We start from the raw sequence: 13422 nt of genomic DNA, 5'->3' as shown, positions 1-13422 counted from the left end.
CTCAAATATGTAGCTCTCGGAAGGTTATTAGTGGTTATTTGGTTGAAAATGAGAAATTATATATCATTCTTCAGATTTTGTTTTCCGTTTAGTTGTATTTCCTTCAAAAGTGCCAAATTTATTTGGTTGATCATTGGACATAATTCCTTTAGTGGATATTTTTATGAATAATTTCTAGTATGTTTTTGCCAACCAAACAAGCTACTAGTGTCGGACATGGGTATCTATCCGAATGTCGGACTCGCTTTTTCAGTGAGATGCAGAGTAAGGGTCAATACCCATTTTTAATGTTGCTTAACTTTATGATTCAGTTAGAAGAGCTAGAGAAACAGCTCAAGATTGAGAGAAAATCCACAAGAAAAGCTGAAAAGAAGCTCAATTTCCTTAAAAAGAAGCTTGAATTATTGAAAATTCCGTTTAGTATCAATATATCAGAGGAATGTGAGCGATCTATCTCCTCAAATAATTCTGAAAGTTCTTGCCTATCATCTATAGCTTCGGCGAGTTTTGATCATCAAGATCTTCTCCCAGAGTTTCAAACCTCAAAATCAAGCTCCACCACTAGTGATATGGCAGAGGAAGCACAATTAGAGATTAGTGTGCAGAACAAAAGTCATGATATTAATAAATGTGATGGTAGCCAAATAAATTCCTCTGCTGGGCAACAAGAATCAGACCAACTTTGTCACGGGTGAGTAGCATTATGTTATTTTCTTTGAAATTTAAACTTTAATTAGTACTAGTATTACTTTTGCTGTTTTTAGTGAGGTATAGAAAAGCCAAAGTTTGGTGCATGTGAAAACTTGTGAAAATGATAATAGCTTAATGATATATTATGTATTATATAAGAGAAGGGGAGCAATGATTTCTTGCTTTTTTTGCCCCCTCCCTTTTTAAATTACAAAAGAAATGTCAAAATCAAAATCGACACTCAAAGAAAACTATCGAAAATTAATTTACAACACTCACTCACAAATCACTTAAAAGAAGAAACTTTACAAATCACTCATACAATTGAGAAAATCACGTTATAAAAATCACGCAAATCACTCAAATAATCAGGAAACTTTATTAAAACTAATTAAAACTAATATACAAACTAAAACTACTAACCTAGAACGTCAATGCATTCAAAAACATTTACAAAAATTTACTTACAAATCACTATTCTCAAAAATCATTCACAATTAATGGTGGGCCATGATAAAAAATAGAGGTCTATTTGGACCTATCTTTTTCTCTCCACCGGAAAATCGATCGCTGAATGCTTTTTTTATAGTGTTTCCTATATATAATAAAACTTTTACATATATTTGGTCCTATCTTTTTCTATTATATACTAGCGATTAATGAAAAAGGTTTATGTAAAATATCATTCAAGAATTATAATACAACATATCTCTATTATATAAGGGAAGAGGAGCTATGGTGTCGCGGAATGAAGAGACTATGTTACCCCCTTCCCATTCTAAATTCCAAATTTACTTAAAAATCAAAGGGGCATCAAACAAAAATACCAAAAATAAAATTATAACAATCACTCACAAACTACAACCTATGAAAAATTGACTTGAAATCAAAGTGTCCACTTTCTTTACAATTTATGCAGTATTGTACTTAATTCAAAAATCAACTAAAAAATTATAATATTAGAAATCATAAATAAATTCAATAAAATTTCTATTTTGTTCATAGAATTTAACTTTCAAAAGAAAAAAAGAAAAAAAAAAAGAATGGTGAGAGACTTAAGTGACAAAAACTAAACCAATTAAATTTTGCAACTAAAAACAATTATACTTCATATGTCTAATGTTCGAATTTTGACTCTTATGTCGAAGAAAATCGAGTTTCTGTTTCGAAAAAGATTCAAGCACGCATCGCGTGCAAAAAATTCTAGTTCAAAAATAAGTGAGGTGTTACCAAATTTAGGACTTATTTGGTTCACTATATATATAAGAAGTAAAAGATTTTCATGAATTTTGAATATACAAGAATTAAATTCTTTCATTAAATTTATGAAAATGGAAAAATATTATTTGGTTATTTATAAGGGGATATAATAAAACTTCCCATAAATTTCTACTTATCGAGTAAGAGTCGGTAAGCTACTTCTTTTTTTTCTGGGAAGTAGAAGTTTTTGGAATGTTCAAAGTTACCCTATTTTGTAAATTTTTTGTTAGCCAAACAACAAGCATATTATACACTTGGCCAACATAAAAAATTATGGTTATTGCTCATGAAGATGATTAGCCTAATTTCATATTGACTGTCAATTTTGTAAAAAAATCTAATTAATTAAAAAATCTAAAAAGAGACTTACTGCAATTTCTTTCACCCCTCCCCAATTTACTCTCCCTCTTCTCACTTTCTCTCCCTTCTCGACATTTTTCTCTCTTCAACACACTTTCTCTCTCTCTTAAACCCTAATACTTGATGCTTCGTAATTTCTCTCTATCTCATGCTTAAGTTGATTGATTGTTTGTTTCTTCATTATGTTGTTAGTGAGGGATCTTACTATTATAGTAGTTGTGATCCTTATTTAATTACAATCACCTTTTTTTGACATATAACTAGTTGTGTGCTTCGTAGTACTGTGCATAATTTAATAAAATAAAAAGGATATAGAGTTTGGGGTTAACATTTTGTCACAAGCACAAATTAAAGTTTATTGGATAGATCATGACATCAAAAAGTAAATGAACGTGGGTTTGAGCCTTCTTACACAAATATTTTTACTATTTTCAAAGTAAAAATCATGTTATTGGGGTGACATGTGGCATTGTACAATGATTGTTCAGATGTTTTAGTAATATATATATATAGATATATTATTTTTTTAAGCTACTATTTTCCAACTTAACAACCCTTTTTTCTCCATATGTATAGTCACCCTTCTAACTTATAGTGACTCTTATTTTTATATCTAGTGTTTGTAAACCTTTTTTTGTCACATAGTGATCCTTTCCAACCTATAGTCACTCTTCTCTTATATCTATCATTTTCTTATATAATAACTTTTTTTCTCATATAGTCACCTTGTTAATACTACAGTTGACCCACTTTTTATATCTCCTATTTTCTAACTTAGTTACGCTTTTTTTTTTTAGCATATTCACCCTTTCTAATATGTATTTATTCTTCCTTAAAATATATTATTTTCTAATAGTTATTATTTTTCCATATACCATTTCCAACCAAAAAATACAAAACAAAAAAAACACTCGTATAGAAGATTAGAAATCTTATGATTTTTTGGCTTGGATGTGATTGTCATGAAAAGGATAAAGGATAAATATTGTTGGAAATGTGTTGAGAAGATGTGGAACTACCAAGAATAAATATATAGAGAGAGGGACAGCTGTTATTATTAATTCCACATTAAATTTAGTGTGAAGCAGTCTATTTAAAAAAATTCATTATTATTTGATACGTTGACTAAAGTTTTGATTATAATGTTTTGTTCTTCTGGTTGGTAATTGACTCTATATTAAATGCAAATAGCTGTACATTTGAAATTTTGTTTTACTTTAAAGCAGAAAATATTAAGTCGGGGTGCAAAATTATATTTTATTTAAAATCACAATGAGTAAAAGGAAAATTTAGTCTCCCTATGTGTAGAAACTAAAGTGTGTCAAAAATACATCAAAATAGATCTCTTTTTTATATATAGCAAAAATTGATTATAATAATCCAACCTTTGGGCCGTTCACTCAAAATAATCCAACCTTTTGATTATTATTTAATAATCCAACCTTTTATCCCAATCAATTTATAATGCACCGCGACCTGTTGAAAAAGGTGAATAACCAGGAGAATGGGTTGATTGCACACGTGTGTTGCTCTGATTCTCTGTGCTTTAATTAAAAAATTTTTACTACCCCGTCCCTCCCCTTCTGCACACACTGCCACCAACCCACCCCATCCCCCACGAACTGCCACCCCACCCTACCTTTTCCCCCCACTGCCACCCCCATCCCCACTCCCTTCCCTCCCTCCCTTTGTCCACCCGCACCCATTGCCACCCCCTCCCTGTCCTTGCCCAGCCCCTCGATCTCCTTCCCAGTCACCAAACCCCCTCTTTCCCGGTGAAACCCTACACCCTCCCACAAATCTCTTTCTCTCTCCTCATCATCCCCAACCCACAACTCACCCCACTCCGTCCATTCCCAACTCCAGCCCCACCTCCCCCACCCCGAAAAACGCCCCCAACCTCAACTAACCATCATCAGCCCGTGAAGAAAATCTGCGTCTCGTCTCAGAGATTGCAAGTGGAGGACGACGAAAAGGGTAAAGGCGAATGGTGGAGAACGAAGAGGTTTAAGAGGAAGACAATGAGGATTTTGGTGACGAAGGGGGGGAACGAGGGAGACTGGAGGGTGGGGGTGGGGCAAGGGTTGTTCACAAAGGGGTGGTGTGGGGTAGGGGTTGTTCGCAAAGGGGTGGGGCAGGGGATCTTGAGCAGGGGTGAGGGTGAGGATCATGAGTAGCGAGTGGGGGGTGGGGTGATTCTTCATGACTAGTGAGGCAAGGGAGGGAGGGAGAAACAAGAGGGAGATTAAAAGAGAGAATAAAAAAAAATTACCTTTCTAACAGATTACCGGTCTCATGGTATATTATAAGCGGATTGGGATAAAAGGTTGGATTATTTTGAGCGAACTACCCAAAGGTTAGATTATTAGAATCAATTTTTCTTTATATATATCCAAAATAATAAAATTGTTTGAATTTTTATTCTAGCTTTTCGCTTAGTTTTTTCTAAAGATATAGATATTTAAATATTTGCAACGTTTTTCCTCTCTGATTTACATATCTTTACCGCCCAGTGAAGGGCCTAAAATTGATTTGCATCCTCACTGATCCATGACGTGGCACATTATATTAAGAGTTCATGTGAATTAAATGTGCACAATATTGTAGCACTTGCTTTAGTCCTCATATCTCTTAAGGATGGGAGTGCAATATAATGGGCTTTAAAATTAGACTAAACTCCGAAACTTGCACAAAATATTAGAAAATTGGGGATAGTTGCTCCCTTTTACGGCCTTCTAAATCTGCCCTTGTTTTAAATTTAATCTAAAATCGAATTTAATTGAACTAAAATTGATTCGAACTAAAATTGATTCGAACTAAAATTGATCCGAACTAAAACTGAAAATGAATGAAGTAAATTTAACTGAAACTAATTTCAATAGAACTGAAACTACACTGAAACTGGAATAGTTCAAGTAGATAATTTCAATTTAGAAATGAATATAGCTTAATGACATTTAACTTAAATGGAATTTTTATATTTGTAATTACCCATCAACTTATATTGATGCATTGATAAAAAAATATCATTGCTAATTAAGATTTAGAACAAAACTTATTTTAAACTGTATATCTATATACCAATGATCTATCATATCAATTCGATAAAGTATGCATTTACATACGTGACATTCATACACTTATTTCAGAAAGTATAACTATCACATTTTTCATCAAGAACTGAAAGTTAACTAAATAGATGTCATTTTCGTCAAGAAATGAAATTAACCGGGCAATATAACCGAACTGATGTAATTTCTCAAACTTATGTGAATTTAATCAAGGATTGAAATTAACCGAATTGAAACTAAAAATAATTGTCGATACGTGCTCAACTACTATGGATGGAACTTTTTGAACTGATCCAATCTCTACAACTCAAATTAACCAAACTGAAATTGAAAATAACAATCAATACGTTAAACTGCTACGGTTTTTACTGTTCGACTCTTCAACTCAAATTAACCCACAACCACAACATACAACAAAACCACTACCACCTCCACCCACCAAAATATCGACCCACCAAACAATACTAACCAACTACTAGACATCCACCACATCGTAATGTTGGTTTGGAGAGAGAAGGGTGACCTCGTAATGTTGGCTCGGAGAGAGAAGGGGATGTCAAGGATAGTGAGTTTGATTAGGTTTTGGTGGTGGTGGAGGATATTAATGGAGGGTAAGGAGGTAATTTCACATACTATTAATAGAGCAAAACTAATTGTTTTGTGAAAAACTATTAAGTGATAGTGATTCCATAAGAAATGGTAAAAAGTTGGTATTTATATAAAATTTCACAACTTAAGTATTTATTTGAAAAAATTCCCAAAGTGTGGTATTTATTAACAAAATTTTCTAGTTTAATGTAACCTTGTTACTGTTATTAGCATTACGTTTCAGAACATCGCAGTTCTAATCTTGTATGAATTTTTGATTTATAAATTTTTGGGACCGACTAACAGTAACATTGATAAAACTTTGCCCAAGAGGCGAAGAGGATACGATCAGATGTTTGAAATTGCTTACCAGCCACTTATATCAATGTATAATAAAAACTGTGATGCAATTGTAGACATTTTTGAAAGAGGAATTGCAATTGTAGACTTATGTTAGATGGAGTTTACGTTTTTCAAAATGTAGGTGGTGTTTTCTATTTTTTCTATTTTTGAATAAAGAATATTTCTTGCTAAAAAATCTTCCAGATCCCAACGGCAAGCATTGGATAAGAGGATGAACAAACACGAAAATGAGGAGAACCAAGATGATCATCATGTTGATAATTCACTGGCATTAGTTCCAGTGACCTCAATTATAGACTTTAACAATTCTTCAAACGGGATGATGAAGTTAAAAAGTGAAAATGTTAGAGAAGTCCTTGACACATTAAGGCATATCAGATCAAATCTTCAAAACTCATTGGAGGAGAGGCGCATCATTAATTTTGGTTAATCTGTTGTAGGAAAAAGTCAATACTCCATTACTCCGAATATAGTGTTTGTTTCTCGTTTTTTCACTCGAAATAAGAAATATTGTTGGTGCAAAATCAGTTGGTTGACCTTGCAAACAAGTCAATGAACATCCAATAGTTAGATACTGAGCGCCACAAGAGTCTTAGTTCCTGGAGGTTACCAGTTTTAATTAGTTAAAACCTTGCTAACGTACTTTGTTGTAATCTAATTAATTAAACTATAACGCAATAAATTCAAGCGATAAGTATTAAATAGAACAAAAGATGCAATAATTAATCTATTAATTAGAGCCGAACATTCCCACTCACATCACAAATTTCTTGACAGATTCTCTATAACAAACATGGAGATAAACCAGGTTCGACAACTAAAAGGAAAACACAAAGATGATTACCTCCATGAGTTCCGGCTAAAACTGGAGATGAACAAACTTGTCGTTTAGTACATGCTTTAAGTCTATTAGGAACTAAACTATAACCCTAGAAGGAGGTTGGTTAATCTAGGTTAAAGCTACGCTAGAGAGGAAGTAAATTACACGTTCTTGTGTGTTGTGTTTGTTGTCTTTCAATTGATCCTTCTACTTGTATTGATACTTCATCATTACGCATAATTTCCTTGCATCTTTGGAGGGAAATGATTATGATTCAAATCATAACTGCTTTCTTCTAGCGCCAGAATGGCCATGTCTCAATGCACACTTAATTTGCATGCTCCATGATCAGATTGATAGTTACCCACGTCTTTGTTCATGTCTTTATGTTGTTTGGCCTCCATCTCCTGAATATTATTGGCTTCTATGGACTTCCTTTTACGGGCTTTTGGTCTTTGACTTTCGTTGAGTCTTTATTATGGGCCTCCTAGTATGACTGGGCCTCCATATCAACATAAACATTAAAGCCTTTGGGGGTTATAAATACAATGTATCGTAATAAATGTTAGCCGTTATCTAAAAATGGTAGTAACAAAAAAAAATGTTATCAATTGTATTACTTAGTGCGAAGGTAAGGTCAGTGATGATGATGTTGGTTGAGGCAAAATCAATTTGTATTCGTGTATTGCCAAAGCAAGAGATCTATGAGATATATAACCCCATTGCCATACAAACAAAAAATCAGTTGGGCTAAAAATACAAAACATACATAAGTAGGCCCAAATCCAAATATAGCATAACATATAACATATACATGGTCCAACACCCCCCCTCAAGTGGGAGCATGAGGATCACCAATGCCCAACTTGCCGAATAAGAATCAAAATAGGCGAATGCCAAGAGCCTTAGTGAAACAATCGGCGAGTTGCCCCATAGTGGGCACATAGGCAGTAGTAATGAGACCATCCTAAAAAGCATCGCGAATGTAGTGACAGTCAACCTAAATGTGCTTGGTTCGTTCATGAAAGATGAGATTTTGAGCTATATAGAGAGCAGATTTGCTATCACAAAAGAGTGAAATGGGTTATGAATGAGAAACACCAAGGTTACCAAGAAGAGCACGTAACCATTTGAGTTCGGCAATGACGTCAGCCATCGAGCGATATTCGGCTTCACTAGACGAATGGGAGACAATATGTTGTTTTCGGATTTTCCAGGAGACACTAGTGGAAAAAAGTCCATCTAATGCGGTCAAAATCGGGCTTACAGGTGCGGTTTTGGTCCGCATCAGATGGACCTGCAGCGGCTAACAAAAAAATCTAATGCGGTTAAGAATTGCATCAGATTGTAAGAATCCGATGCGGTTCTTAACATGATCGTATCAGAAAGTCACCTTTGACTATTAAAAAAAATACTGCATACAAAGCAAACAATGCTTTGTATGCAGAATCAGGTCATTATAAGTAATACTAACACAAAATCCAGCAAGTAACCAAAACATTATCCAACCAAGAAATTTATTATACAATAATATAAACAAAAATATTATACAAGTTATTTACTAAATAAACTATCAACAATAAAACATATTTCAGGAAGAAAATACAAGAAAAAAACGAAATTATAAAATAAAACTAAAAAATTCAATGGAACGACGGTGTAGATTTAAACTCACCAATGACGATGAAAATAAAAACGACGATGAAAATGACAATGAAAATAAAAATTCAGAAATAAAATTATACACTTAAAACTAAGCCAATTACAAAAATGAAAATTAAAAACGAAAAAAATAAACCCAAATCTGGAAATTGTTGATGTCGAATTTTTTATGAGTTGTTAATGATGAAAACGACGGTGTTGACGAGCGACGGTGGTGATGAATTGACGAATTTTTGACGAGCGAAGTACATACAAGCGACGAGCGATGGAGAAGAGCGATGGAGACGATTGAATTGGCGAATTTTTGATGGAAGTTGATGATGAAATCGACGGTGTTGACGAATTTTTGATGAGGTAGTTGATGAGAGGGGGAAAGGAGAGGGGGGTAGGCACCGTGATGAGAGAGAGAGGCATTTTAGGGTTAGAGAGTAGTGTTAGGGTTAGAGAGTGGGGAGGTGCTGAGCACGGGAGAGAGAGAGGGGTGTTAGGGTTAGAGAGTGGAGAGGTACCGAGTATGGGAGAGAGATAGGGGTATCAGGGTTTGTCAGTAGAGAGGCACATGAGAAAGAGGGGAGAAGGGTGAGGTTTTTAGGGTTTTGGGTTATAAGGGAAACGGACTGGGCTTCGATGATAAGAAAAAGGAGGGCTGGGCCATCTGAATTGGGCTGGAGTTTCATTTTTCTTTTAGAAAAAAAAAAAAAAAAATCTGATGTGGTCCTAGGAACCGCATTAGATTTTCAAAAACCGCATCAGATTTAAAATCTGATGCGGTATTTTAAGGACCACATCAGATTTTGTTATCCAAATTCCCTCTCATTTTTTTTGTTGATTTGCGGATGCGGTATTTCAAAAACCGCACAAGATACTAAGTGACATATAAGGTTTTTTTCACTAGTGAGATGGGGTAAGATCCAAGAAAAACAGGCCAACCCGTGATACAATGACGGGTGAAGGGACAACTGGACCAATTCGAGTCACACCAAGCAATCACAAGTAAATCACAAAGAGAGGATAAGATAATACCCTGACCTTGACACCCCTTCAAGTAGCGCACCACCCGAAGGTCCACTTCCAATGCTGGTGACGAGGTTGGTGCATAAACTAAGCTAACACATGAATAAGTAAGCTAAATTAGGCCTAGTAAAGGCTAAACAAATTAGACGACCCACAAGCCGACGATATTGAGCAGGTCTGGGTGTAGAGGGCCATCAGTAAGTGCTAACTGATGATTCTACTCAAGAGGGGTGTCATCAGGTTTAGCACCCGACAAGCCAGTCTCAGAGATGATGTCAAGAGTATACTTCCGCTAAGATAGGAAAAAACCATCGGCTCTACGTGCAACTTTAATCCCCAAAAAAGACTTGAGAGAGCCAAGGTCCTTCATTCAAAAACACTCGCCAAGATAACTCTTGAAAGAAGATAGAGCAGTAGTATCCTTCCCATCAGAAATAATAACACTAGTGGAAAAATAAGGAAGGGCTGCGGTTAAAACAGTCCTAAGGGTTGCGTTTTTGGCCAGCAGCCCTTTCCATAGCAGCCCTTCAATAGAAAGGAAGGGCTACGGTTTTATTCCTAAACGCATTCGTAGCAAGAAGGGTTGTGTTTTAGGAGTGAATCGCAGCCCTTCTTAAAGTGAAGGGCTGCAGTTTTAATCCTAAAACGCAACCCTTTGAGATAAGAAGGGCTGCGTTTTAGGATTAAAACTGCAACCCTTTGTATTCCTTTTTTTTTTTTAAACTAAATAAATATGCCAGCAGCCCCCCACACCCGACACCCCCCGCCAGCAGCCTCCTGCCCACCCCAGCCAGCAGCCCACCCCCACACCCTGCAGCCCTGCCCACACCCCACACTCAACCCACCCCTGCCCTGCCCCCAGGCCTGCCCACCCCAGCCAGCACCCCCCACACCTAGGCCCACCCTAGCCCATCCCCACACCCACCCCTGCCCACACCCAGCCCACCCCTGCCCTGCCCCCATCCCTGCCCACCCCAGCCCACCCCAGCCCACCCTTACTTACCCCCTACACTCCCCCCCACCCGCTGCACTCCCCAACCCCACCCCACCCTTGCCACTCCCTGCCCCCCTTTCTTGTCCCTCAACCCAGCCCACCCCCTTCACTCCCCTACACCCATACCCAGCCCACCCTCTGCCAACGCCCCCACCCAGCATACCCCCCCCCCCCCGCGCACCCTACCCCTTACCCAAAACCTCACTTCGACAAAAAAAAACCGATCAAATTGCAATAATATATGACAAGTTTTTGTACATAATAATTAACTTTGAATATATATTTAATAATGTATAAAGTGTACATAGAATAGATACAAACTAGTAGAAATAGGAATTGGACGTCAAAAGGCAAAAATAGGCCTAAAATCACATTTATGTTCCCGATATACAACCAACAACAAATGCAAGCCTAAGAATCTACAAAATAGTTACATTATACCTCAGATAATCATGTTCAAAATGAAACTGGGGTTAAATGACGGCATAAGTACGATTTGGAAGCGAAAAGGCAAAACTAGGCCTAAAATGACCTTTTCATTCCCAATATTCAACCTACAACAATTGCAAGCCTAAAAATCTACACAATAGTTACATTATGCCTCATATTATCATGTTCAAAATGAATTTGGGGTTAAATGACTCGATGAATACGATTTGGAAGCATAAAAGGCAAAAATAGGCCTAAACTAACATATACTAATAAGTTACATACCTTTTGAAGATCATCGACGTTAGTGCAACGGTTGGCGATATCAAACATGTACCTCGGCACGTAATAGCCACATGCAAGTCCATCTTCTTGTTGCGGACACTAAATGTTCACCAAAGGATGCATCCAATGATATTCATGTTAGATGTGTAGTATGTGGCTAAAAGTGTTTCTATATAAGGACAAATAAATTAGTCATGTTGCCTCGATTAATTTCCAAACAGGAGCTTTTGATGCTCGAAGTCCTGTTGCACTAGCATGCTTCATCACACTACATCAATACATTATTATAAGATTAGATGTACTAATTATTTATACATATAAAGATGATGAATAATGTGTAATATTAATAAGTGCGCATATATTGAGTTTGGATTATGCTGCCTATTTAACAATGATTTGATTAGTAACGACCGTGGTGGTTGTTGACGCAAAGAATCAAAGTGGTAGACTTCGTTATGTGACAAACATATCACAAGCAGTGTCCAGTGAGCCCTACAACAAGAAAATATAGTTATTATTAATCTTAGAATAATTAATAGGTCAACTTAATTATCAAATAATAAAAGTAAAGTGAGTTTAACAAGCATACGTTTCAATATAGGGAACAAGAATGATCTTATGATATCCAATACGAGATGATGCTTTGAAACTCACATCGAGATAAACTTTTACTTCGGCTTTGTTTTGTAAGCAATTGTCATCTCGTATTATGTTTGAACATAACCAACTAAACGTTGAGTCATCACTAGATATTGCAATCAATTCATTGTATAATAACCTGAGAAATCATATTGATTAAAAGAAAACTTACTTATTATGGAAGTTGAATTGAAAACTACTTAAGGCAAATGTATATATTTAATTTATATACTTATGTATTACCTCATGCATGTTTGTATCATGTGGAAACATTCAACTCTACCCCACATAAGAATTCTTTAATATCATCCTTAGAAATGAATGTCGATGAGTCATCAAAGTAGTGAAATTTTTGTTCCCCCAAAGGAACCTCAATTGTACTATCATCGGGTAAATCACTAGCGCACTCATGTAACCAATAGCATGGAGTACTAAGGCCTCGCACCACCTCTCGCTCGATAATAAGTGGATTCTTTGTCATAGAAACCTTTTCCTTCACCACATTTCGTTCACCTTCATCACGTCGGCCTTCCTCAGGTAAACATGCCTTCTTTCCCTTCCTGTCATGTAAGTCGACCTTCCCTAAAACCTATTAATTAGTTAAAAGTCAAGATATTACTGACAATCATAGGAACTATAAAACAAAACACGCATATATATATATATATATATATAATATATATATATATATATTATATATATATATTATTATTATATATATATATATATATATATATATATAAGAATTTCATGCATTTAAGAACAATAGTTGTTTAACAAAGCAAAGGGATTAAGTGATCAACTCGGGTACTACAGGATCAGGCTGGCTAGGTGTAATAACACTACCCTTCTTGAATGCAGAAAAAGTCGGTAAACCCATTGCTCCAAAATGGCGTTGAAATTTTGTGTCATCTCCTCTCTGAGCTCCTCCCGAATTGCAGCTTTCATAGCCTTCACATCTACTGACGCTGCCGAATTCACACTACTTGCACTAGATCTTGTCGTTGTAGTGTATTGATCACCATACCCTTAAACCGAGACGGACACCTCCTACGCCCCTCACGCGTCCACAATAGTTCTTTCCTACTGTTTTGTGCAATGCATCAATGTGTCCTTTAAGAGTAAACTCACCAGTTGCCTCTTTTTCCTTCAAGCCAATCTACATAAGGATAAGAGAGAAATGCTCATGAGCGCACAAGTTATATTATATATAGCTTATATAACCATATAATGTGTACTTACAATGA

At 35.9% G+C, this 13422-nt stretch overlaps 1 protein-coding gene across 3 annotated transcripts in view; it reads left to right on the top strand.

Annotated features, from left to right (window-relative positions):
* Positions 1-105: 105 nt before the first annotated feature.
* Positions 106-13422, top strand: part of LOC104908999 (hypothetical protein) — a 34731-nt gene continuing 21414 nt past the window's right edge. The window contains exons 1-2 of one of the 3 annotated variants that reach the window (XM_057396389.1): positions 156-691; positions 6516-6856. In XM_057396389.1, coding sequence (XP_057252372.1) covers positions 180-691; positions 6516-6762 — 759 coding nt within the window. In that variant the 5' untranslated portion in view covers positions 156-179 and the 3' untranslated portion in view covers positions 6763-6856. Of the gene's footprint in view, positions 692-6515; positions 6857-13422 lie in introns of those variants that run through there. The other 2 variants (XM_057396390.1, XM_057396391.1) reach the window with 2 other exon arrangements.

The sequence above is a fragment of the Beta vulgaris genome, chromosome 7, assembly GCF_026745355.1.
Source record: "Beta vulgaris subsp. vulgaris cultivar EL10 chromosome 7, EL10.2, whole genome shotgun sequence".
Taxonomy (NCBI): Eukaryota; Viridiplantae; Streptophyta; class Magnoliopsida; order Caryophyllales; family Amaranthaceae; genus Beta; species Beta vulgaris.
This window is presented reverse-complemented; position numbering and strand designations above follow the sequence as displayed.